General features: G+C 35.2%; 1 protein-coding gene across 3 annotated transcripts in view; it reads left to right on the plus strand.

Moving 5' to 3' along the window:
• The window catches only part of EPHA7 (EPH receptor A7), a 213,485-nt gene extending 189,642 nt beyond the window's left edge, over window positions 1-23,843 (plus strand). The window contains exons 12-17 of one of the 3 annotated variants that reach the window (XM_005684669.3): window positions 49-110; window positions 2,665-2,874; window positions 3,586-3,735; window positions 15,747-15,940; window positions 17,233-17,388; window positions 20,317-20,739. In XM_005684669.3, coding sequence (XP_005684726.1) covers window positions 49-110; window positions 2,665-2,874; window positions 3,586-3,735; window positions 15,747-15,940; window positions 17,233-17,388; window positions 20,317-20,431 — 887 coding nt within the window. In that variant the 3' untranslated portion in view covers window positions 20,432-20,739. Of the gene's footprint in view, window positions 1-48; window positions 111-2,664; window positions 2,875-3,585; window positions 3,736-15,746; window positions 15,941-17,232; window positions 17,389-20,316 lie in introns of all 3 variants that reach the window. The other 2 variants (XM_005684668.3, XM_005684670.3) reach the window with 2 other exon arrangements.

Raw genomic sequence — 24,916 nt, forward strand, 5'->3', positions numbered from 1 at the left:
TTTTTTTTTCCTTATATATATATATATGTATGTATTTTTTAATTTTAGGGAAGCCGGTCATGATTGTAATAGAATTCATGGAAAATGGAGCCCTAGATGCATTTCTCAGGGTAGGTAATAAAATTATTCTCCCATTCTAAATATACTATGCCTGTTACCAATGTAATTTTCTGAACTTTTCTTTGCAGTGTAAAATGTGAACAGTAGAAACTTGAACAGGTCACAAAATTGTCTTTGAAAAGCAGCTTTAAAAAGTCTTAAGACTGGATTGAGAAAGATTTTTTGAGCATATAAGCGATATAATGCCATTTAAAAATAGTTTCCATTGATATATTACCGCAAATACTGAGGATACTGGAAGCCCTATAATTGGAACACCTGCTGTAGAGTAGCATTTTACTTTTTGAAATTTACAATTATAAATGAAATACAGAGGTAATACAGAGGAAAAGTGAGATAACCGTTCAATGTTGGTAGGACTCTGCTCTGTGGAACCATTTCTACTATAGTGTTATATGAACATCAAGCTTAAAATAAAAAATTATTACCATTTTAAAGTATGTTATTTTTATAAATAATAAATTCTGAATGTAAAAACATGCATATTTTTATGTTCAGACTTTTCATCTAAGATCATGAAGAGGTGTTAACCTTTTTTCAAAGGGCGAAGAGAAAATAGTAAGAGGAAGAGAACATGTAGAGATCATACATGATCTAGAATGGAACATTCAATCCAGATTAATAAGCATTAAGAGGATTTTGACATGCTATGTCTTGTTAATATGCATACCTGTCAACATTTAGAAGAAGGCATCACTTAGCAAATTCGTCCATTCAAACCACTGTCAGCTTGCATCGTATTTGGAATTCAACTGGAGAAATCTGAGTTAAAAATAAGTTAGAAATATATGGTTGCCAGTTGGTTGCAAAGAGTTCTCAATCCCATTTATTAGCACATCTACCTCAGGGAATCTTTGTTGCAAGTAATATTCCTACCTAAAGCACAACAATGAAAAGTAGAAGATGAAAACAGTCAGCTGGTACAATCCCTTTCTACCTCTTAATTTCACTCCATTTTTACTAAAAAATTTTTTCACCCTTCCTTTTTTACCGTTTGGAAAAAAAAATCTAATATATGTGTCTTTATCCTTTTATATATTTTTAGACTATTTATGTAAATTTTTAGCAAGTGGGTAAAGTGCTTAGCTGTCAGGGATTTTTTTTTTAATATTTCATTTCCTAACTTCCTGATGATCTGTGCTTTTATTTTGGGGCTTCCCTGACAGCCCAGTTGGTAAAGAATCTGTCTGCAGTGCAGGAGACCCTGGTTCGATTCCTGGGTTTCTGCTGGAGAAGAGATAGGCTACCCACTCCAGTATTCTTGGGCTTCCCTTGTGGCTCAGCTGGTAAAGAATCTGCCTGCAATGTGGGAGACCTGGATTCAATCCTTGGGTTGGGAAGATCCTCTAGAGAAGGGAAAGGCTACCCACTCCAGTATCCGGGCCTGGAGAATTCCATAGACTATATAGTCTGTGGGGTCACAAAGAAATGGACAGGCAATAACCTCAGATATGCAGATGACACCACCCTTATGGCAGAAATGAAGAGGAACTAAAAAGCCTCTTGAAGAAAGTGAAAGAGGAGAGTGAAAAAGTTGGCTTAAAGCTCAACATTCAGAAAACAAAGAACATGGTATCCGGTCCCATCACTCCGTGGGAAATAGATGGAGAAACAGTGGAAACAGTGTCAGACTTTATTTTTTGAGGGCTCCAAAATCACTGCAGATGGAGATTGCAGCCATGAAATTAAAAGACGCTTACTCCTTGGAAGAAAAGTTATGACCAACCTAGATAGAATATTCAAAAGCAGAGACATTACTTTGCCGACTAAGGTCCATCTAGTCAAGGCTATGGTTTTTCCAGTAGTCATATATGGATGTGAGAGTTGGACTGTGAAGAAGGCTGAGCACCGAAGAATTGATGCTTTTGGACTGTGGTGTTGGAGAAGACTCTTGAGAGTCTCTTGGACTGCAAGGAGATCCAACCAGTCCATTCTGAAGGAGATCAACCCTGGGATTTCTTTGAAAGGAATGATGCTAACGCTGAAACTCCAGTACTGTGGCCACTTCATGTGAAGAGTTGACTCATTGGAAAAGACTGTGATGCTGGGAGGGATTGGGGGCAGGAGGAGAAGGGGACGACAGAGGATGAGATGGCTGGATGGCATCACGGGCTCGATGGACGCGAGTCTGTGTGAACTCCAGGAGTTGGTGATGGATAGGGAGGTTTGGCGTGCTGCAATTCATGGGGTCACAAAGAGTCGGACACGACTGAGCAACTGAACTGAACTGAGTGACTTTCACTTTCACTTTCTCTAACTTTGATGTAAAAATTAGCATATACTTTTGGATTTGCATGCTTTGAAGCTACTAATTAATACCAGTTACATATCAATATAAATAAATGATTACTAGAATTCTATTTTATATTATTTGACTATTTAAATCAGCACCTGTTGCTTTTCACAAATGTCTATATTATGTAGAAAATTAAGTAGTAATTCCTCTTATATGACAGAAAATCACTATGTGCAGACATTTTTCATGATAATTTTTTTCTCTTTTCAAACTGGGTTAACTGGACTTTCATTTTTGTCTTCCTGTAGAAACACGATGGGCAATTTACAGTCATTCAGTTAGTAGGAATGCTGAGAGGAATTGCTGCTGGAATGAGATATTTGGCTGATATGGGATATGTTCACAGGGACCTTGCAGCTCGCAATATTCTTGTCAACAGCAATCTTGTTTGTAAAGTGTCAGATTTTGGCCTGTCCCGGGTTATAGAGGACGACCCCGAAGCTGTCTATACAACGACTGTAAGAAAAAGTCTATTACTGCACCTCTTCATATTTCTGCCAGTTTTCCTACCAAGAAAGCAGGGCTTAATAATACAAAATGAAACAGGAGAAAAGAGGCAAATTGATCTCTACCTTTGTTTGTTGTGATCTTTTTTTCCTTTTGGAAGAATCATCATCGCTTTTACAGTCTTCATATAGACTTAAGAGGAGAAGTATGATAAGAATATCAATAGCTTATTTCATATTGGGATTGCTAATATATATAATATACATATAGCATTTGGTTACTAGTGGTCATAGTTGTAGCAGAAAACAATAATCCCACTTTTTAATCAAGATTTTAATAAAATATAACTATGCTAATTCTTGTAAGTTTGCAAGATTAGAAAAAAGGAAAGCATATGGGGATTTACTTGTATACTATTATTCCAATATTTCTTTCCATTTTAGTAGTTATTTTACCTGATTTGTCATTGTCTTTTTGAGTAGACTCTGGCCTTACAACCACATAGTTCATAATTGATTTGCCTTAGAATTGAAAACTTAACCATGACATTTAAAAAGCAAGTTAGTAACTTTAACTACACTTGGAGAAATTCAAGATGAATAGACCTGATACTGCTGAATTGTCAACGAAATACACAGGCATTTAGCTTAGCCTTATGGTTCTACTATAAATGATTTGTATGTCATTATATATACCTAAAATGTCAATTTCTTTTAATACAGGGTGGAAAAATTCCAGTAAGGTGGACAGCACCTGAAGCCATCCAGTACCGGAAATTCACATCAGCCAGTGATGTATGGAGCTATGGAATAGTCATGTGGGAAGTTATGTCTTATGGAGAGAGACCTTATTGGGACATGTCAAATCAAGATGTAGGTGTTATACTACTTAAACAAAAAGGATTTAATACATTAATATTCATTTTATGGAAACATGTAGGTAATGGCTCATAAGAAGAAACTTTCAGTTCTAAAAAACATGGTTGCTGAGTTTTCACGATTATTACCATAAATTACCACAATAATTACTGTAAATTAGTGGTTCAACTAATTTTCTTTTGTCTTCATTTTGAAGAATTGCTTTTTCTTTTTCATTTAAATTCTCTGGACATAATAGAAGCCTGAAAAGGATATTTCTTTAATAAAAGTAATGATGCTGATCTTGCACAGCTGTAGTGGGAGAATCACCTGAGTAAAAGATTCATTTATGGAGGGGAGAGAAGGAAGGCTGTGTTATTTTGTCTGTGAAGCTTATCTTCCGCTTGCTTTTAATTTCCTGATAAAATCTGTTTAAATTATGTTGTTGGTTGATTTAGTTAAGTTTTAATTTCATGAGATAATCTAAATTTAACAACCAGTATGTGTTTCATAGAAATATTTTAGAATATAATCACAATGGGAATATCTTGGGAAATTTCTTTTAAAAATACAACTTATTAAATGTGTATCCTGTTACTAAGGCAAGAAGTGCATTGTTCACCTTTGAGAAAAGAAACTGGTGATAGTTCTCAGGTATGTACATCTCACTCCAAGAGACCATTTATAAAACAGTATAGCCTAAGGGCTTCCCTGGTGGCTCAGATGGTAAAGAATCTGTGTGCAATGCAGGTAGACCTGGGTTCAATCCCTGAGTCAGCAAGATCCCCTGATGAAGAGAATGGCAACCCACTCCAGTATTCTTGCCTTGAGAATTCCAGGGACAGAGGAGCCTGGCGGGCTACAGTCCATGGGGTCACAAAGAGTCGGACACGACCGAGTGACTAACACAACAACAATAGCATAAGTGCAAGTAAATATTTACTTCTGTAAGTTGAATTTTACAAAGTTAACATTTTTGTAAGGCAGAAACTTACAAATACTGTCAGATTCATATGCCTTTATTGAAAATGTGAGTGAAATTTAGGTAAAAGTAGAGTAAGTATAAAATCTAAGAAGGTACCTTGCATTAAACCAGAAATATGGAGAAGACCTTGGTTCATAGCTGAGGAGAGAATTCACCGAGGGAACACTTTGGAAAGTGCAGAAACAAAGGCTTAGTGAAGTGTACGTGGACCAACTAAGTAGAGTCGCTATCCTATAACAGAGATACATACATTATTAGTGATCTGAAATGAAGATTGTATGCATGTGCTAAGTTGCTTCAGTCATGTCCCAGTCTGTGACCCTATGAACTCTGTCCATGGGATTCTCCAGGCAAGAATACCAGAGTGTGTTGCCATGCCCTCCTCCAGGGGATCTTCCCAATCCAGAGACTGAACCCGCGTCTCTCAAGTGTCCTGCAAAAAGCAGGTTCTTTACCTCGAGCACCACCTGGGAAGCCCCTGAAATGAAGATTAGGTTGGGGCAAGTTGACAAAAAAAAAAAGTGTTTTAAGGAGTTTGGAAATGATAAGCATGCATGTTCTTGAAGAATAAAGTAAAAAATAATAATAATAAAATAACTGGTGCTTGAAGAAAGTCTATATTACCATTGAGAAGAAGCATGTGACAAGCAAACCAGTTTGAAGTACTGAATTCTTGAGATAGTATAAACATATGTAACAACAGAAGCTGACTAAGGTTAAAACTGAGTTATTTTTCAAAAATAGATCATAATCGTTGTTATATAAAATTAGTATCTTTTTTTTCTTATTTTAGAATTTTCCCTATCAAGTTTCTATGTTTCTTAAAACTAGTAAGTTATTTTTAGACAACTAAAATCAGATTGTTTGTTGGGAAGGTGATTTTCAGTACTTTTTTAAACAAATTTCTGCACTGACTAAAAACTTCACAGCCAAAAGAAGGAGAGGTTTGAAAAAATCATTTACTATTTTGAATTGAATAATGACATAAAACTTTTTTAATGGCAGTTTCTTTTTTTTTTTTTGGTTTTGGTTTTTTGAAGATAAAAGTCTGAATGATGAGGCTGTTTGGCAGAGGCAAAGTTGTTAATATTTGACAGGTCTCAGTGTCAAAGATTTCATGGACTGTCAAAACGTGGGCAAACAAATCCTTGGGGCAGAGAAAGAGAAATATTTACATTCCCTAGACACTCGGTAGAGTTTCATTTCTTTTGACACCTTCCTTCTGTACTAGATTCAAACATAAAGGAGTGACAGGAATATAAGATAACTTTAAAGTTCACTAAACTTCTAAAAACAAATAATAGAAATGGTTAAGAAAAAAAATATATCTTCTATTTTAGATTTAGAAGTCCCATTTGTTTTTATTGAAAATTAAATATTATAAATATATATTTTGTCTGTCAAGTGTTAATATTTTTACTGATCAAATAAAGTTTTAAGAGCACAGTGTTTAATTCTGACCTAAAACATTAAGCATCATCTTTCTTCTTTTTTTTCAATTGCAGAGGTCTAAATTATTAAATTTAAACACAAGAGATTACCAACACAGTTCAGGTTTTATAGTGACATTGATATTAACATTCTTCTTAAAGGATAATATTCATTATTTTATACTTATGTTAAACTGCTATTTGAGCAATTATATATTTCACTTTCAATATACAAATGATGGAACAAACTTGAATTTAAAATAATGAATTCCACTATAGTAAAAATAATTCTCTAAAGAAAGCTTTTTTACTTGGAGTCTCCAGGTAGGAGACTGTGGAGCGACTTAAGTGATCTACCAACTCCTCGATGTCTCTGGAAATCCTCTGTTTATGTGACTATATTTTATTTTTCTGAAAATTATGCTTTTATCAATTCTTCAGCGATATTAATATTTTAAATATTAGATTGATTGAAAGAATCAAATCACTTTATATGATTTAAATTTAGTTGCTGGAAATTTGTCAAGGATTTTATAAAACCCTCAGATTTTTAAATACCTTGGATTATAAGAGACTTTTCTTAAGACATGTGAAACAAGATAAATCAAGACGTAAGTTGATAATTAAGTTTGTCAGGAACTCCACAAAACTCTAGGCTGAAAATACGATTTAAAGTGAGGTTTCTGTGGTTACTCTGAAGAAATAAAAAAGGGGGTGCTCCTTATTAGTAGGGGGCTTCCCAGGTGACACTAGTGGTAAAGATTCCACTTGACAATGCAGGAGATGCAAGCGGTATGGGTTCGATCCCTGGGTTGGGAAGATCCCCTGGAGGAGGGCAGGCGTGTGGACAGAGGAGCCTGGCAGGCTATAGTCCATGAAGTCGCAGAGAGTCCAACATAAATAAAGTGACTGAGCACAAAGTCCCTTAGTATCCATAGGATATTGGATCCAGGACCAATCTGTGAATACTCAAGTCCCTTATATAAAATGACATTATTTTTTCACTAAACTTGTGAACACCCACCTGTATACTTTAAATTCCCTCCAAATTACTTATGGTGCCTAATACAATATAAATATTATGTAAATAAGTATAAATACAATATAAGTGATGTACAAATAGTAACTGGCATGTGGCATGTTCAAGTTGTGCTTTCTGGAATGTTCTGATTTTCCTTTTTCTTTTTGAGTATTTTTACCCATGGATGCAGAATCTGAAGATGCAGTCTCAGGATATGGAGGGTGACTGTTGTAAAATCAGTGAGGTAGACAGTTGCCAGGGGGCTTTGGCCACAATCAACACAGGGGAATGAACAAGACCATGTCAGGAAAAAATGATATGCTTATGTATGAAGATACCTACACCCAAATGGTTCCAAATAGGAAAAGGAGTACGTCAAGGCTGTATGTTGTCACCCTGCTTATTTAAATTATATGGAGAGTATATCATGAGAAACGCTGGGCTGGAAGAAGCACAAGCTGGAATCAAGATTGCCGGTATAAATACCAATAAACTCAGATATGCAGATACCACCACCCTTATGGCAGAAAGTCAAAAGGAACTAAAAAGCCTCTTGATGAAAGTGAAAGAGGAGAGTGAAAAAGTTGGCCTAAAGCTCAGCATTAAGAAAACGAAGATCATGTCATCCGGTCCCATCACTTCATGGGAAATAGATGGGGAAACGGTGGAAACAGTGTCAGACTTTATTTTGGGGGGGCTCCAAAATCACTGCAGATGGTGACTGCAGCCATGAAATTAAAAGATGCTTACTCCTTGGAAGAAAAGTTATGACCAACCTAGATAGCATATTCAAAAGCAGAGACATTACTTTGCCAACAAAGGTCCATGTAGTCAAGACTATGGTTTTTCCAGTGGTCATGTATAGATGTGAGAGTTGGACTGTGAAGAAGGCTGAGCGCCGAAGAATTGATGCTTTTGAACTGTGGTGTTGGAGAAGACTCTTGAGAGTCCCTTGGACTGCAAGGAGATCCACCCAGTCCATTCTAAAGGAGATCAGCCCTGGGTGTTCTTTGGAAGGAATGATGCTGAAGCTGAAACTCCAATACTTTGGCCACCTCATGTGAAGAGTTGACTCATTGGAAAAGACTATGATACTGGGAGGGATTGGGGGCAGGAGGAGAAGAGGACGACAGAGGATGAGATGGCTGGATGGCATCACTGACTCGATGGACATGCGTTTGAGTGAACTCCGGGAGTTGGTGATGGACAGGGAGGCCTGGTGTGCTGTGATTCATGGGGTCGCAAAGAATCAGACATGACTGAGCTACTGACTGAACTGACTGATATCCAAATGGATTTATCACAGGATTACTGCTCATTGTTTTTCATGTGCCCATAACATCCATGAGTTTTAACTGCAATAAAAACAGTTAGAATCTAGGCATTCGCAATTAAAGCCAAGAGAGTAGGCTCTCCCATATATCTCCAGCTTTCATTCTTCTTTAAAATCTGTAGGTGGTTAGCCCTTTTCGTTAATGTCTTTTCAAAGAGCAACCATATGTGTATAAATGCAGCCAAATATAAAAAGTAATACATAAATTGGAAATACTTACACTTGGTATTCACAGAAGCTTTTAATTGAATTTATGTCTTAATTCACATGGACTTCCCTGGTAGCTCAGCTGGTAAAGAATCCACCTGCAATGCAGGAGAGCCGGGTTCGATTCCTGTGTTGGGAAGATCAGCTGAAGAAGGGATGGACTACCCACTCCAGTTCTTGGGTTTCCCTGGTAGCTTAGCTGGTAAAGAATTTGCCTGAAATGCAAGAGGTCTCAGTCCGATCCCTGGGTTGGGAAGATCCTCTGGAGAATGGAATGGCTACCCACTCCAGTATTCTGGCCTGGAGAATTTCATGGACTGTATTGTCTATGGGGTCACAGAGAATTGGACACAATTGAGTGACTTTCACTTCACCTTTATGTCTTAGTTCAAATGTAATTTTCATAGTTAAATTATGAAATTTTAAAATTCTTATTCTATGGATTACTTTTTTTTTCTGTTTATCATATTCCACAAAATTGTTTCTTCTTATTTCAAGGTAGGCCAATACATCATTGGTTTTACTAGTAGGAGTCATAAGGATAATAAAAGATTAAGCTTTCATAAAGATAGGAGACATAAAGGTAATTCCTTAAAATGGTCCATCAAAAGATATTTAAAAGCTTTGAAAACATAATATGCTTATAACTAAATTTATTCTCAACTAAATTGTGAGCCCTCAACTTTTCCTTTTAAAAGTTATGACTGATTTATTACTTTGATTTGTTTTATATTATGATAGGAAAGAAGTATAGATTTTTTGGTAAAACTTTGCCATAATTCTGTATGTGGGGTCCAAATATTTAATTGCATAAAATATGGGTCATGTTTTTATGAGGTTAATGAGATAAAAATTGGTACAACAGGCGGACAGAAGCCAATCGTGTTATATCATATTCAGAGTTATTACATGCCTATTATCATGGGGTCTGTCCATGCTCCTTTTTGCCTTAATTACAATGGTTATATTTTAGTCAGTTCAGTTCAGTTCAGTCAGTCACGTCCGACTCTTTGTGACCTCATGAATTGCAGCACGCCAGGCCTCCCTGTCCATCACCAACTCCCGGAGTTCACTTAAACGCACGTCCATCCAGTCAGTGATGCCATCCAGCCATCTCATCCTCTGTTGTCCCCTTCTCCTTCTGCCCCCAATCCCTCCCAGCATCAGAGTCTTTTCCAGTGAGTCAACTCTTCGCATGAGGTGGCCAAAGTACTGGAGTTTCAGCTTTAGCATCATTCCTTCCAAAGAACACCCAGGACTGATCTCCTTTAGAATGGACTGGGTGGATCTCCTTGCAATCCAAGGGACTCTCAAGAGTCTTCTCCAACACCACAGTTCAAACGCATCAATTCTTCGGCACACAGCTTTCTTCACAGTCCAACTCTCATATCCATACATGACCACAGGAAAAACCATAGTCTTGACTACATGGACCTTTGTTGGCAAAGTAACGTCTCTGCTTTTGAATATGCTATCTAGGTTGGTCATAACTTTTCTTCCAAGGAGTAAGCATCTTTTAATTTCATGGCTGCAGTCACCATCTGCAGTGATTTTGGAGCCCAAAAAATAAAGTCTGACACTGTTTCCACCGTTTCCCCATCTATTTCCCATGAAGTGATGGGACCAGATGACATGATCTTCGTTTTCTGAATGTTGAGCTTTAAGCCAACTTTTTCACTCTCCTCTTTCACTTTCATCAAGAGGCTTTTTAGCTCCTCTTCACTTTCTGCCATAAGGGTGGTGGTATCTGCATACCTGAGGTTATTGATATTTCTCCTGGCAATCTTGATTCCAGCTTGTGCTTCTTCCAGCCCAACGTTTCTCATGATGTACTCTGCATATAAGTTAAATAATCACGGTGACAATATACAGCCTTGATGTACTCCTTTTCCTATTTGGAATAATTTTAGTAATAATACTGAAATACATCTCGGCAAGCAAATGAGTTTGTTTTCTGGTATTTCTTTATTTCTGTAGTAAAGAAGTATCCCCTGATGGATAATTAAGTGTTCCCTTACAATGTAATTTACCCTGGTCACTTCATATGAATATAGAATGATCTATATTAGAAATTGCTGTCAATATGTTTCTTTGTTCTTTGACTCTTATTAGAATACTAAGACAAGATCTAGACAGATAAATCCAAGGGGGTGCTAGTAATTTTACAAAAAGGTTGTTTCAAATGAGTTCCATGGATAATTACATAATGCTTTAAGAAGTGTAGGGATCTTTAAGAAGTGTAGGATCAGGGATCTTAGTGTGTTTTTTGCTGTTTCCAAGAATATGTAACTGTTTGCAACAGGGCACTTTTTGTTTTCCCAGTTGGAAATATAAGCAGCTCTTAACAGCATCAGCTCTGGTCAGACAGCCTATCAAATTCTGTCCCTTCTAGTAACAGCTCTATGATGTTTTCTGTGCTTAACGTCTCAGCACCTCTAATTGTTTGTCTCTGGAATCAGTATAATACTTGCCTAATAAGATTTCTGTAAAGATTGAATGAGATAATTAAAACAGTGCTAATCATATAGCAAGTATTCAATAAATATTTACTATGATTCTTGTATCCTTAAAAGATAAGTTGTTTTTCTAGCAGGCTAGCCAAATAAAACCTGCAGAGCCTCAAAGCTTCAGTCCTGTCTGAATCATCATCCCATGAGGTGGGTTTAACTTCAACAAGCTTGCCTTGAATTATGACAAAACTGCCTCCCCCCTGGTTCAGCTGTAAAGAATCTGCCTTCCAATGCAGGAGACGCGAGTTCGATCTCTGAGTCAGGAAAATCCCCTGGAGAAGGAAATGGCAATGGCAACCCAATCCGGTATTCTTGCCTGGGAAATCCCATGGACAGAAAAGCTTGGCAGGCTACAGTCCGTGGGGTCTCAAAAGAGTCAGATACAGCTTACTGACTGGACAGCAACAACATGCTATATAGAGGGCAAGGTTCCCAGCATGCATCTCTGGTGCCTCTGTAGGGAGGAGCATGATTGTTAATGGGAACTTTAGGGTCCCTAAATCTTTGCCAGTTGAAAACATCTCTTATTTTAAATGTTCTATTTTGCTTCTGCTCCTTTAAAAATATGTAAACCACTATTTTTGAGAGCTAGAAGTTTCGTTTTGTATTGATAAATGTTTCTGTTACAATAATACGCATTGTCAAATTTCTGTAATGCAGTAGGATAGCTACAGAAGCTCATTAACCCTTTCATTCCTGTAAGAGTTATTTAATAGTACTCTACATTATTCATTGGCACAGAGATTTTAAGACTATATTGTGCTCAAAGCCAAAGGATTCTAATTGGAGAGTTATTGAAGAGTATTATGTTAGGAGAATCATGATAAGGTTTAGATGTACTTTTAAAAAATTATTTAGAGGGAAATGAGAAAGGAAACATTTTTCTACTTGCTTTGTTCTTTTCAGGACTTCTGACAAAAATCTACAAGTGGGAAATAGGAGGTGGTAGAAAATGATAAACACTGCCCTAGTCTTATGAGTCTGGGGATAAAGTCCTATAAATTCAGAAAAATACTGTATATATTCAAATACAAGCAACCTCAAATATGAGGAAAGCTACTCTTCCCAGTTAAAAAAAATGCTCCCCCCACAGTTGTTTGTTATTTGGTCATTTTAAATATATAAAGTTTTGCTAGTTATTTACTTATTCACAACTTGAGCTGCTGTTTAAATAACTTAATCCAGCTTTCCAAAGCACATTATTTTTACTTTTATCTAACTTGTTTAACATAGAGCAGTTTTGAATCCTAGAACAGTGATGTCCCTGGAGTGTTATACAAAGCCACATGAAATTCTTTGCATTTAAAAGTTGTTTTGTTTTTTTTAATTGAATTCCTCCTACAGTTAAATATTTGTGATCTTTGCGGAGTTCCCATGTGTGTAGGTTTTCTAGTGTGCTTTTTAAAAGGATATTTTACAGGAATTTTTGCAATGATATCCAGCATTTGTAGTTACAGAGTCATAAACAGGAAAAAAATTTTAAATTCAGTCATATGACTTTCATTAGCATTCAGTATCGATATTGATTAAGGTGACTAAAGGCCAAGGTGTTTTTTCCATAGCTTTTATTCAAAATAAAGCATGGAAGGAAAAATCCTATAATGTGAGATTTTGTAAAGACCATCCCATCACGTAACTATGGGAAAATGGCTCCATTGCTACAAGAATATATATATATGTATATTTTTTCTGTGTGTTATATTTTAATCTGTTACATTTGTGGTATTTTCTACAATACTTCCTCCTATCCCTCCAGTACCAATTTAATTAAACAAATATAAGGTAACATTTTAAAAATTGCTATTTGCAAAATTAATAATCTTTAGGATAAATCATATTTAAAACAAAAATACATAAGCAGAATTAATTTACACTAACCCACTAACCTAATTTTCAGAATAAAGCCATTTCCAAATATAGCACTGTACAAGATCCATATTGTTGTTGTTTAGTTGCCAAGTAGTGTCCGACTCTTTGAGACTCCATGGACTGTAGGCCACCAGGCTCCTCAGGCAAAAGAAATGGAGTGGGTTGCCATTTCCTTCTCCAGGGGATCTTCCCGACCCAGGGATCAAACCCATGTCTCCTGCAGGCAAATTCTTTACCACTGAGCCACCAAGGAACCCCCAAAAGGTTACAGAGAGATCCATATACATATATGAAAAAATGCTTCTATCATTTGAATATATTGTATTTAGGAAGTAATATCATCAGAAAGTGGTCACTGATATACATATAAGAAAGTCTAGATTGTTCTCACTTCAGCTTTTCCGACTGGGATGACTGGAAGTATCGTTAATTGAAAAACTAAGAGCTTTGGGGAAAAGGTGAAAAAAAATCAATTTTAAATAAAGTATGAGGTTACTATGGAAAGTCCAAGGGAAGATGTCTAGTAAACTGGTGGACCTACCACCTAGTGATCAGGGGAGAATTTGGGCTGAGGATTTTATATTTATGAAAACTTTCAAAAATTACCATCATTAAGTTTATCTCTTTAACTTTTAAACTTTATCAGTTTGCATGTATAAATTTCTCTTAAAGAAAAGTGAACACTGTGGTTCTTATACTAAGGATTTTCTCAAAAAATTGTTGATGCTAGCTACTTTGAAGGATATATTTCCCTGCGAACAATAAGTTCATCAACATTTCTTAAAGCCAGCTTTTGTCTGCCTAGTTTAGTCCTATTTTCTTAAAAAATTCAGGGTTACCTCTTTTTTTTGTTTTCTTTTTCAGAGCATTTTTTTTCATACATTTCTACTACTCATGTTATCATGGAAAGATTTGTTAATTCCCCTTGAATAATTTGATTTTTTTACAAGTCCTTATTTTGTTTTTATTTTTCTTTTTGCCTTCCTATTATTTTCCCTTTGCTGCTCAGACTTGTAACAGTTTCTGATTTTATGAGAAGTTTAAATGACTGTGTCATGAGAATGGGCTGCGAACATCATTGGTTTGAAAACCTCCATTTTTTTTTTAAATTTAGAGTTCAGTCGTTAGGAAAATAATAGTCTGGAGAGATTTTATATTTATATTTTGAATATGCCTATTTTAAAGCATAACTGTGAGGACTGTGTCTTCTGTATTGCTGAAAAATTCTGCTTTGGAATAGGCTTATCAGTGGTGAAGTTTACAAAATTGCACCTGGTACATACAGGTGATTTTGAGTAAGGACAGTAAATAATGGAAATCTTTGTATATTGTGTTGACATAATTTTCACAAAATCTATCTTAAGGACTTGGCCTTTTTTTTTTTTAATCTTAAAGAAAAAAGAAAGCTTTTGAAGTGATAAAAAGGATGTTTTATATAGAATAAATAATGTCATTTTAATAGGCATTCCCTGTTGTAATAGGGGATATTTGAAAGATACTTTTATGAAGACTCATTTCTACATATAGCAGATTGTGTTCTCCTCTCTTTAGTTATGAGAGGTTGCTGACCCTTTTGAGCTTCTATATTTCTCTGTTACTGAGAACCCTAATCCCTTAGGGACATGATTTTTTGGTACAAACTTTCTGTATGATTTTTCCTATAGTCCAATTAATTACTAAAAGTTATGTAACTGTAAATTATGATAATTGTATATCTACACAGATAAATAAAAGCACTGCAAAAGAAAAAAATAAATAAAATCTGCTTTTGCTTTCCACTTAAACAAAAAACCCAAGTCTAAATAAATAATTTTTGGACTGATTGCCATGCACAATGTTTATGAAAGCTTATTTTGTACTACCATTCAGAGCTTCTTAAGTTATTATGTATAAATAGACAGTAATGTACTGATGAAGTTGAACAGCCAGGCTCTCTGAGTGGGCAAACTCTGATTTGTAACCTTTCTCTATTTCCTGGTATAACCCTTTCTCTACTCTGTGTCCCAAGGGTGGTTTCAATCTGCCGGTTTGAGGTCACTGGACTCAGTTGAGAAGTGATCCAATAGCTTTATGAACAATACAAATCAGTTCTAGAACAAAACTGTATCTTGTAACACTATACACTCCATAAGCATATGAGCTGCATATTATTTAAAACATATTATTGGAGCTTTTTCCATCATAGTGCATTCACATATTTGGATGTCTTGTTGAAATAATATCATTTGAACTCTGCAGAAAGTGAAACTTTCAGGGCAGGACTACTTCTGGGTAACTCAGAACTTCTTTTTACAACCTGAGGAATTCATAAATGTACAGAAAAATATGTACATGCACAGCTATATACAATAAAATCATTCCATAACATCTTCCCTTTTGAAAACCTCTGGGATGACATTAAAAAATTTTGCATCTGTTGCACCCTGGGTGAAATTAATTGCTGCTCCCTATTGCTGAATCAACTGGGAAATGTCATCATACCCCAAGCTTCATGCACCCCTTAATAACATGCTTACTATTCATGGATGTTTGTTGGAAAAAAAAAAAGTAAGTCTTTCACATAGCAGTGTGCTTTACTCTTATGTGGATAAATCACTTTGCCTCCCGGGCAGTTTATTTTATTCTAGTTGAACCTCAGTCAGTAATATTTTAATATCCTTTCGGCTATTAGGTTATAAAGGCAATAGAAGAAGGTTATCGTCTGCCAGCACCCATGGACTGCCCAGCTGGTCTTCACCAGCTGATGCTGGATTGTTGGCAGAAGGAACGTGCTGAAAGGCCAAAGTTTGAACAGATAGTTGGAATTCTAGACAAAATGATTCGAAACCCAAATAGTCTGAAGACACCCCTGGGAACATGTAGTAGGTAAGAAATAGCTAAGGAAATGAAATCTGGGAGAAATTCAAACATTCACATGAACCATTTATCTCCACAGCTCCATCCCAACAGCATATTGACATTTGTGTTAAATTATTCAAGTTCATAATAAATTTGCTATTTTAATAGAAATTATTTTCTTTTTCTTTTCAGATGGCTTCAGTTCAGTTCAGTTCAGTCTAGTTAAATAAATTTGAAAGAGACTTATTAATATTGCTTTTTGAAAAATTTAGAATCAATATCATTTACTGATACAATCAAAATCATATTGATATGATTTTCTAAAATCATCATTTTAGAAAAATTTCTCAACTGGATGTGTGTGATTTAGTGGCAATTTTACATTTTCAAACCATTGCTATTACATGTATTTTTATTGCTGTTGCCTTAGTTTTTATTATTATTATTATTATTATTTTATATCCATACTATCTGTTGGAGTGTTTGGTTTCAAGTTTAATAGTAAAATGATTCTATGGAATTAAAGTTTATAAAGGTAAGTCAATACATGATTTAAGAGGTATGCTCATTAAAAAGAGCCTAACCACCCCATTCATATTTTACACTTGGCTTGCTCCATGGTAATGTAGATTAGTAGTTATTCAGCTCCAGTTGTTAGGTAAACCTGTTGCACGGTATCTAGAGTGTAGTCAGGCCCTTATGAAGGAGCATGAGCTCACAAGGTGCTGACAAGAGTCCCGTTAGTACAGTGGGTGCATTATGTTCTCAAGAGCACCCTCTGAGAAAGTCTGTTTTCTTTACTCCCAGTTAGTTTCAGAGAAGCAGATTAACAAATATTTACTGGTTACAAATATCGTTGGCTGTACTTTGAAAAATACATGGAAGATACTATCTGCTAGACATCGTATCTAAATAAAATAGAAATTTTGGAGTTAGTAGTTGTGTTTTTTTTAATTTATTTCATTGAAGTATAGTTCCTTTACAGTGTTGTGTTCATTTCTGCCTTATAGCAAAGTGACTCAGTTATCCATGTATATACATTCTTTTTAATATTCCTTTCCATTATGATTTATCATAGGATATTGAATATAGTTCCCTGTGCTATACAGTAGGACTCTGTTGCTTATCCATTTGGAGTTTGTAGTTATTGGCCAACCGTTACACATTAGATTTTTATTAGCATATCTGTTTATTTTTTACTATAACATCAATTAAAATATGCAATTTTATTTCATATATCCTTATTTTTCTGGGGGCCAAGACATGCTTTCTTTAGTAGTTCATGGAAAAATTTGCTTTGCTGTTTTATTCTCACCCAGGCCAATAAGCCCTCTTTTGGATCAAAGCACTCCTGACTTCACTACCTTCTGTTCAGTTGGAGAATGGCTACAAGCTATTAAGATGGAAAGATATAAAGATAACTTCACAGCAGCCGGCTACAACTCCCTTGAATCAGTGGCCAGGATGACTATTGAGTAAGCTTCAACTTCTAAAATCATACTTGAGAATGTATCAGGTCAATTCAAGCATTATACATTAGGTCATCTTCCATCTATCAAAGACATATGAACCCCAAAAGCAGGGAGAAAATTATCTGAGTGCATATCATGTCCCGGGCATTTTTCTAATCAGACTTCTGAACACATGTTATCTTGTCAACCTTCATGGCAATAATTTTATTAAGTCAGTAGTTTTACACACAACAAGGCTAATGCTCAGAGAATTTAAATATTTGCCCTAAACTGGCTCAGTAGTTAAGTGGTATCTAATTTGTCTCCATAGTCAGCATTCTGCACATCAACCAGTAAGACTTCGTCTTTTATTATTTAGATTCCCAGTCACTGGGGAAATTTTCTCCATTGCAAAAGAGAATTTTTTTTTCATCATGTTTGTATCAAACATTAAAAAATCTCAAAGTTTCATTATCTAAGTACATTATGAAATTCAGTATGATCACTTTCTGAGAAGTTCAAGAAAGCTTAATTCAATTAACCATAATAAGAATTTAACTTAAGCTTTGAAAGTTATGTGATTGATTGACTCATTTGTTTAACCTGAAGAATGACCTGATTAAAAAAAAAATTGAAATTGCTATGAAGTGGGAGTATAAAGAACTAAATTTTTCTTTCAAGCCCCATCACTGATTATGTAGAAATATATTTAGTATCTCTGGACCTCAGCTACCTTAGCTGCAGCATAACTCTGTGGGCAACGCAGTTTCTCTCAGTCAGTGTGTTTAAAAATGGGAAACATTTATGAAGGTTCTATTAGCAGGATGCTATTTATGTACTGTTGTGAGAAGTGTTTCACATTTTTTCACATAAGAAGAAAGCTGGCAATCATGTAGTCTTTCCTGGTGTGTTAGGAAATGGCACATACATGAATTTTGGCATGTACCTGCTCTCTTAGTTGGTTTTCTGCTAAACACCAAGTGGGTAGCGCTGATATATTTACACCTGTCTCTCCAAAGCAGTCTACTCCCCTGAAAAACTGTGCTTCTCAAAGTCTTATTAGACCACGGCTAGGAAATACCGCAGTACTCTACTGTTGCTATATTTTAACTATTTGTAGATACCTAAGCTCAGTCATTTGACCTAGTAGGAGAGGTCTGTAGCACAGTCCATACATAGATACAGCTGACTTATGGCAAATTTAAACTATCAAACACAGGTATTGTACACTTTAAGGAATATTTTTTCCCAAAATGTAGTCAAATGATTGAACTAAAGTAAGAATACAAATAATAATATGCTCAGAATTACAACATGCTAATTAAACTCAGATAATACTTTGCTTGATCATTGATGATTCTTAATCTGCTAGAGCCAAAAAATGTTTCCATTCATACTGTATCCTATTTTAACAATTAAACATTTTAAACTTCACATAGGCTTAAGAATACTACATTTCAAATAATATTTCCTAACCTTACCTTATGGCTCAGCAGTAAAGAATCTGCCTGAAATGCAGGAAATGCAGGAGACGTGGGTTCCCTGGGTCAGGAAGATACCCTGGAGTAGGAAATGACAACCCACTCCAGTATTCTTGCTTGGAAAATCCCACGGACAGAGGAGCCGAGCAGGCTATAGTCCATGGGGTCGCAAAGAGTCAGACACAACTGAGCACGTACATATATATAACTTTACCTCAAGTTAATAATAACTTTAGGACTTTGATAGTCTCTTTTCTTTTGAAAGCTGCCAAAATATGTTGTAATGTGAAAACCACAAGTTACAGAACAGTTTACACAATATGGCCCTATTTGTGTACAATATTAAGTGTGCATACATATATGCTTATGTACAATAAGAAAAAATGTATATACATATATATATACACAGAAACACACACACACAAAGATACCATCCCAAGAGGCTCTGAAAATGGAATATGCTGCTAAGTAGCTTCAGTCGTGTCCGACTGTGCAACCCCAGAGACGGCAGCCCACCAGGCTCCCCCGTCCCTAGGATTCTCCAGGCAAGAATACTGGAGTGGGTTGCCATTTCCTTCTCCAATGCATGAAAGTGAAAAGTGAAAGTGAAGTTGCTCAGTCGTGTCCAACTCCTAGCAACCCCATGGACTGCAGCCTACCAGGCTCCTCCATCCATGGGATTTGCCAGGCAAGAATACTGGAGTGCATAGCATATAGTAAATGCTCTGTTCCAGGGCAAAAAATCATAATTAAAGGGCTTCTTTCCTATAGGATTATCATTCTCTGTCTGAGGAATGGAAATGGTGACTTAGGAAAATGGAATATAGGACACTAGAAATGAAACTTTTGCTTCTATAAAGACTTGAAATAAGGACAGGGAATTTAGGAAAATATTCTTGTCCCAGCTCTACATTTAATTTGTTGTGGGACCTCAGTTTCCTTATATTGAAAGTGAAGGGTTGTACTTTATGGTCCCTAAGTTTCTTTCAGTTCAATAATTGTAAAATTTTACTTTTCTGTCATCAATTCGATTTTACTGATGTTGGATTACCTTGTATTTGAGACATCCACAGTCAGAACCTTAGGGAATATCTATTTAATTAGAATGATACTGTTTGTTTGTTTGTTTTAATTTTGTTCTCTTGTATTCCAAAAAGTACTACAGACTTGTAGTAAAAAAAAAAAAAGAATTAAAACTGTATAGAAGATACTTTCTTATATAAAAGGTCAAATCAGTTTAAAAATAACTTACCATTGACACATTGAGAGCCTAAGCAGTAGATTTTTACAAAGGAGAATGTGGATGCAGGTTGCCGATCCAACCCAGTGCAGGAATAGAATCCTCATATCCAAGAACTCTAAGATCCTGTTCCCCTAAGATAAACAGATTAATTAAAAAGTTAATGACATTTGAGTATGAAATAAAATGTTTGTACGATAACTAACAATAAAATGCATTTGTCTTTTTCAGGGATGTGATGAGTTTAGGGATCACACTGGTGGGCCATCAGAAGAAAATCATGAGCAGCATTCAGACTATGAGAGCGCAAATGCTCCATTTACATGGAACTGGCATCCAAGTGTGATAAGCGTTTCTCCCTTATGAGGGAGATTATGAACCACACGAGAACAGTACTGGCCTTCAGTATATGCATAGAATGCTGCTAGCAGACAGTTGATGTCCTGGGTCCTTCCTACAGTGAACTGAAGATTTAAGAAGCACCTATAGACTTGAACTCCTAAGTGCCACCAGAATATATAAAAAGGGAATTTAGGATCCACCACCGGTGGCCAGGAAAACAGCAGTGACGATAAACAAAGTACTACCTGAAAAACATCCAAACACCTTGAGCTCTCTAACCTCCTTTTTATCTGATAGACTTTTTAAAATGTACATAAAGAATTTAAGAAAGAATATATTTGTCAAATAAAATCATGATCTTATTGTTAAAATCAATGAAATATTTTCCTTAAATATGTGATTTCAGACTATTCCTTTTTAAAATCATTTGTGTTTATTCTTCATAAGGACTTTCTTTTAGAAAATTGTTTATAGCTTGGACCTTTTTAGTGTTAATCTATGACACATTACTACACTGGGTACCTTTGAAAGAATCTCAAATTTAAGAAGAAATAGCATGATTGAAGATATATCTTATGAACATTGGTATCCCTTTTATGTCATTTAATTTTGTTTAATCAGTGCTGTTTTGATATTGTTTGCTAATTGGCAGGTAGTTGAGAAAATGCAAGTTGCCAAGCTCTCTGATATTTTTTAAAAAGAAATTTTTTTGTAAAGATCTGACAACACTATCTTTTCAATGAAAATAGCAATAATGATCCATAAATACTATAAGGCACTTTTAACAGATTGTTTATAGAGTGATTTTACTAGACAGAATTTAATAAACACTCAAATTGTAGGTTTATGATTATATAAAAAAAGATAAGGCACTTCATCTAAAGAATGCTGGTGAAGGCAAATCTCTGAAAGCAAGAACTATCCAGTGTTAACTAAAATTTAATCTGAGCACATCACGATTTTTTCAATATTAAAACATTTAGGAAATTTAGGAGAAATAGTTGGCATATATTTTGTATCCTATTCTGTTTAATGCAGTCCAAACATTAAAGGGAAGAATTAAGTTTTATGTTAGAACTCTGAAGCATGATAAAAGGGGCAGTTCACAATTTTCACCTTTCAAAAACAAAGTTGCTGCACAGAATATCACCATTGCAGTTTAAAAAAAAAAAAGTATTTTTATTTGTGAACACTGATGTGAGAAGTTTGTTTAATGAAAGAACTCTTTTTACCACGTCAGGAAGAGGTGAAGGATCTGGCTTTTTTTTAAAGCTTTATTTATTAAACCATGTTATTTGATTACTGTGTTAGAATTTCATAAGCAATAATTAAATGTGTCTTTATAGCTATTTCAGGAATGTATACCTATTGTGAGTAATGCTTTCAAAAGTTAGGAAAATCATGAACTACCCCAGAATTGAACTGTTGTATTTCCAAAGAGAATTGGGCTGTTTATAATAATTATTTTAATAGAGAAAGATCCCAGGGATCGGTCATAATTGGTCTTGTTTGATAATGTGGGCACCCACAAACAAACAAATAACGGAAACAAAACCTGTAAATGTTCCTTTGTAAAACTTGTAAATTTTATTTATACTGTCTTGTTTTGTACACACATTTCTCTGTAGTGGGCTCTGAATACATTGAAAATGCACTATATTTTTCTATTTTACTTGCAGAGCATCACAAAAGAACAGGTATTTTCAGTGCTACATAATGTGTTTTCCCACATTTAGGACCAAAGATGGCTATAGAAAAACTCAAACTGATTGCTTCCCAAGCCCCTCCCCACCCCCTTTTTTTCCTTTTAAATCACTGTACAGTGTTATTTGATATTTTAATTTATTTTTTGATTGACTAGAAAAAATCATTTTAATTTCACTAAAATGTTTTTTGTCCCTAAGGAAAAATAATCTGTAAAATAATTTTAATTAGCGTAATACAGTCACCTAGACACTTCCATTTGTAATCTTTGTAATAGACTGTAAATATATTTTTGGAACTATAACACAATGTGCTTGAGGGTTATTTTTCAGTGTCTGCAGTGTATACAAGTGTTTATACTAAGTACAGCACTTTACAATTCTAATCAGTAGCATTGGCCTTTGTGAGAATGAGTGAAAGAGTTTGAGTGAGTGTTCTTAATTCCATTTGGATTCTAGACTCACTAATAATGAAGTTCTTTTCTTGTTCATAGCTTAAGGTGCTTATTTTTTCTATTAAATTAACAAAAAGCCATTCTAGAAATAGAAGACATAGTAGGGTACATGCAAACAGTGTCTTTCCTGCTTTTTTCTAGCACTAGATTTATAGTTGAGTAGTCTTTCTTGAGTAGAAGGGCAGAATAAAAGTTTTTTTGAGTTTTTTTTTCAAAAATAACTTTTCCTTCAGCAATATACCTCATCTGCCTTAAATTTTTTACAGCTCTTTACAGGGAAAGGGAGAAGGGATGGGAAAGACACACAGCACAATAGGAAGGGTATGATGCATCACTCTCGTTGGTAGGTTTCTTTTCCCAATCAACATTTTGATTTTGAAATACATGTATGTGAAACAGATATTCAGAGAAAAATAATTAACCTTGTAATACTGATTGTAATACTGTCTTCCAGAAAGAGATGAAACGGTATAATGATAAGAATGTACAACTTGCACCTTGAAATCTTCTTCTTCTTCCTTTTTTTTTTTTTTTTTGATAAATTAGTGCTCAGGGGAGGAAGGGTAGAGAAAGCAAATGTCGGCAAGAGAACTCAAACGTTATAAAAATGCAAAAGGAAACGGCCTCCTTGCTTTAACAGAGCCACCTTTTTTAGAATGCTGTCTTCACATGTAACTTGTGTTTTGCATTCAGGACTGAAATAAAAGTAACTTTTATTACATCTGGATCTAACATTTTCTCAGCAGTTGACCTGGGCCTTGTTTTCTAGGACTGGTGGTTTATGCTTGTCAGAGCACTCTGAGTTGAATCATATTGTATACTTATGTAATCTACATTAGCTAGTACTATTTAGGACGCTATTTTAATTGCTCCTCCGATCTGTGTTTTAAAGACAATTAAAATGGTGTAATTCACCTCTCTTTTTTATTTAGGTAATGCTGATATTCTCCCTTTTGTTTCCTGAGTAGCCTGGAACTGTGCTACTCACTGATGTGCATGTTCAAATAAATTACTGATGTGTATTTTTTTGCTATATGTAGAGAAATCATGGGGAATTCGGGGCGAGATGTGCTTTTTGTTGGTTGAATTTGTCCCTCCTTGCCTAAGAATTACTACAGGGGTCATCCTTTTATAAGGACAAACTGCTTTTGAACAGTGTCTTCAATGTATCAAGCACAAATAACTCTTTCTTCAACACGAATCATAAGTCTCTTTTTACCAGCTTACAATAATAAACGAGTCTATTAGACAATGTAAAGAAAATCCTGTCTCCAATCATTGGTGGATTCCTTTATGTCCCTTATGCATTCTTTATTTTTTTACACAGTATCATGAAAGGAGATGTTTAAAGGTTTTATTGAAATATTTCAGAGGGCTGATCAGAATACAAAGAAATTAATATCCTTTGCATCTCCTCCTTCTGCACACAGACTTAATTCCACTCTAATTATTACAGAATAACAAGTTAAGACTATGTCTTCAAAGAGCCATACTATCAAATATTTTAATTAAAGCTCTTTTGTTCCTTATTGAATCTACAGTGGCATGGTGCTAGCAAGAATATTTGCATGGGAAAGGTAATGTTTTGTCATGGGACCCTCACAAATATCGTATACATTTAGTATCATGCAGCAACTTGGAGAGTCTCTCCATTTAAGGTGCTGCAGGAGACAAACACAGAGTCCAGAGAAAATGGGAAAAGTAATCAATCTGGTTGTCTGATTGTTTATCAATGACACTGACAGTGATCAGACTAGCTTGCACCTGAAATGAAGAAAACTAAATCATCCCTTTTCTCCAGCATTACCATTGTAAGGTCTACAAACATTGAACAAATATTCAAACATATTTCAAAAAATGAGACTAGGCAGATACCAGGTGACGTGCTATCACTAGTTATCATGCTCCTGATGCTGAGACTTAGGGTAGGCTACACTGAAATTGAAAGATAATCGTGAAGTCTTGGCTATCCCAACTCTTCAACAAGCAAGGAAGCACTTGCTAAGTTCACAGAGTGATAATAACATAGCCTGAAGCATTGACCGGCAGTCAAATGATCTCTTAAAGTCCTGGATCCATAAGTGGTACAAAAATATGCTATTCCACCAAGACTCTTCTTTCCCTCCAAAAGAATAAAGCCATTATGATGAATATACAAGTTATATTGCTAAATAAAAATCAGATTGTAATACTTTCAATAAACAGTAACAATTTTTTTCTTGGAGTGTTTTTATCTCCTATTGTTACCCTTTGTTTCATGTTAGCTGCAATGAAAACTCAATACCAATTTCAAGAGGAATTTCTGAGAAATCAAAGAGGTGATCAAATTCT

This window comes from Capra hircus, chromosome 9 (genome assembly GCF_001704415.2).
Source record: "Capra hircus breed San Clemente chromosome 9, ASM170441v1, whole genome shotgun sequence".
In the NCBI taxonomy this organism is placed as follows: Eukaryota; Metazoa; Chordata; class Mammalia; order Artiodactyla; family Bovidae; genus Capra; species Capra hircus.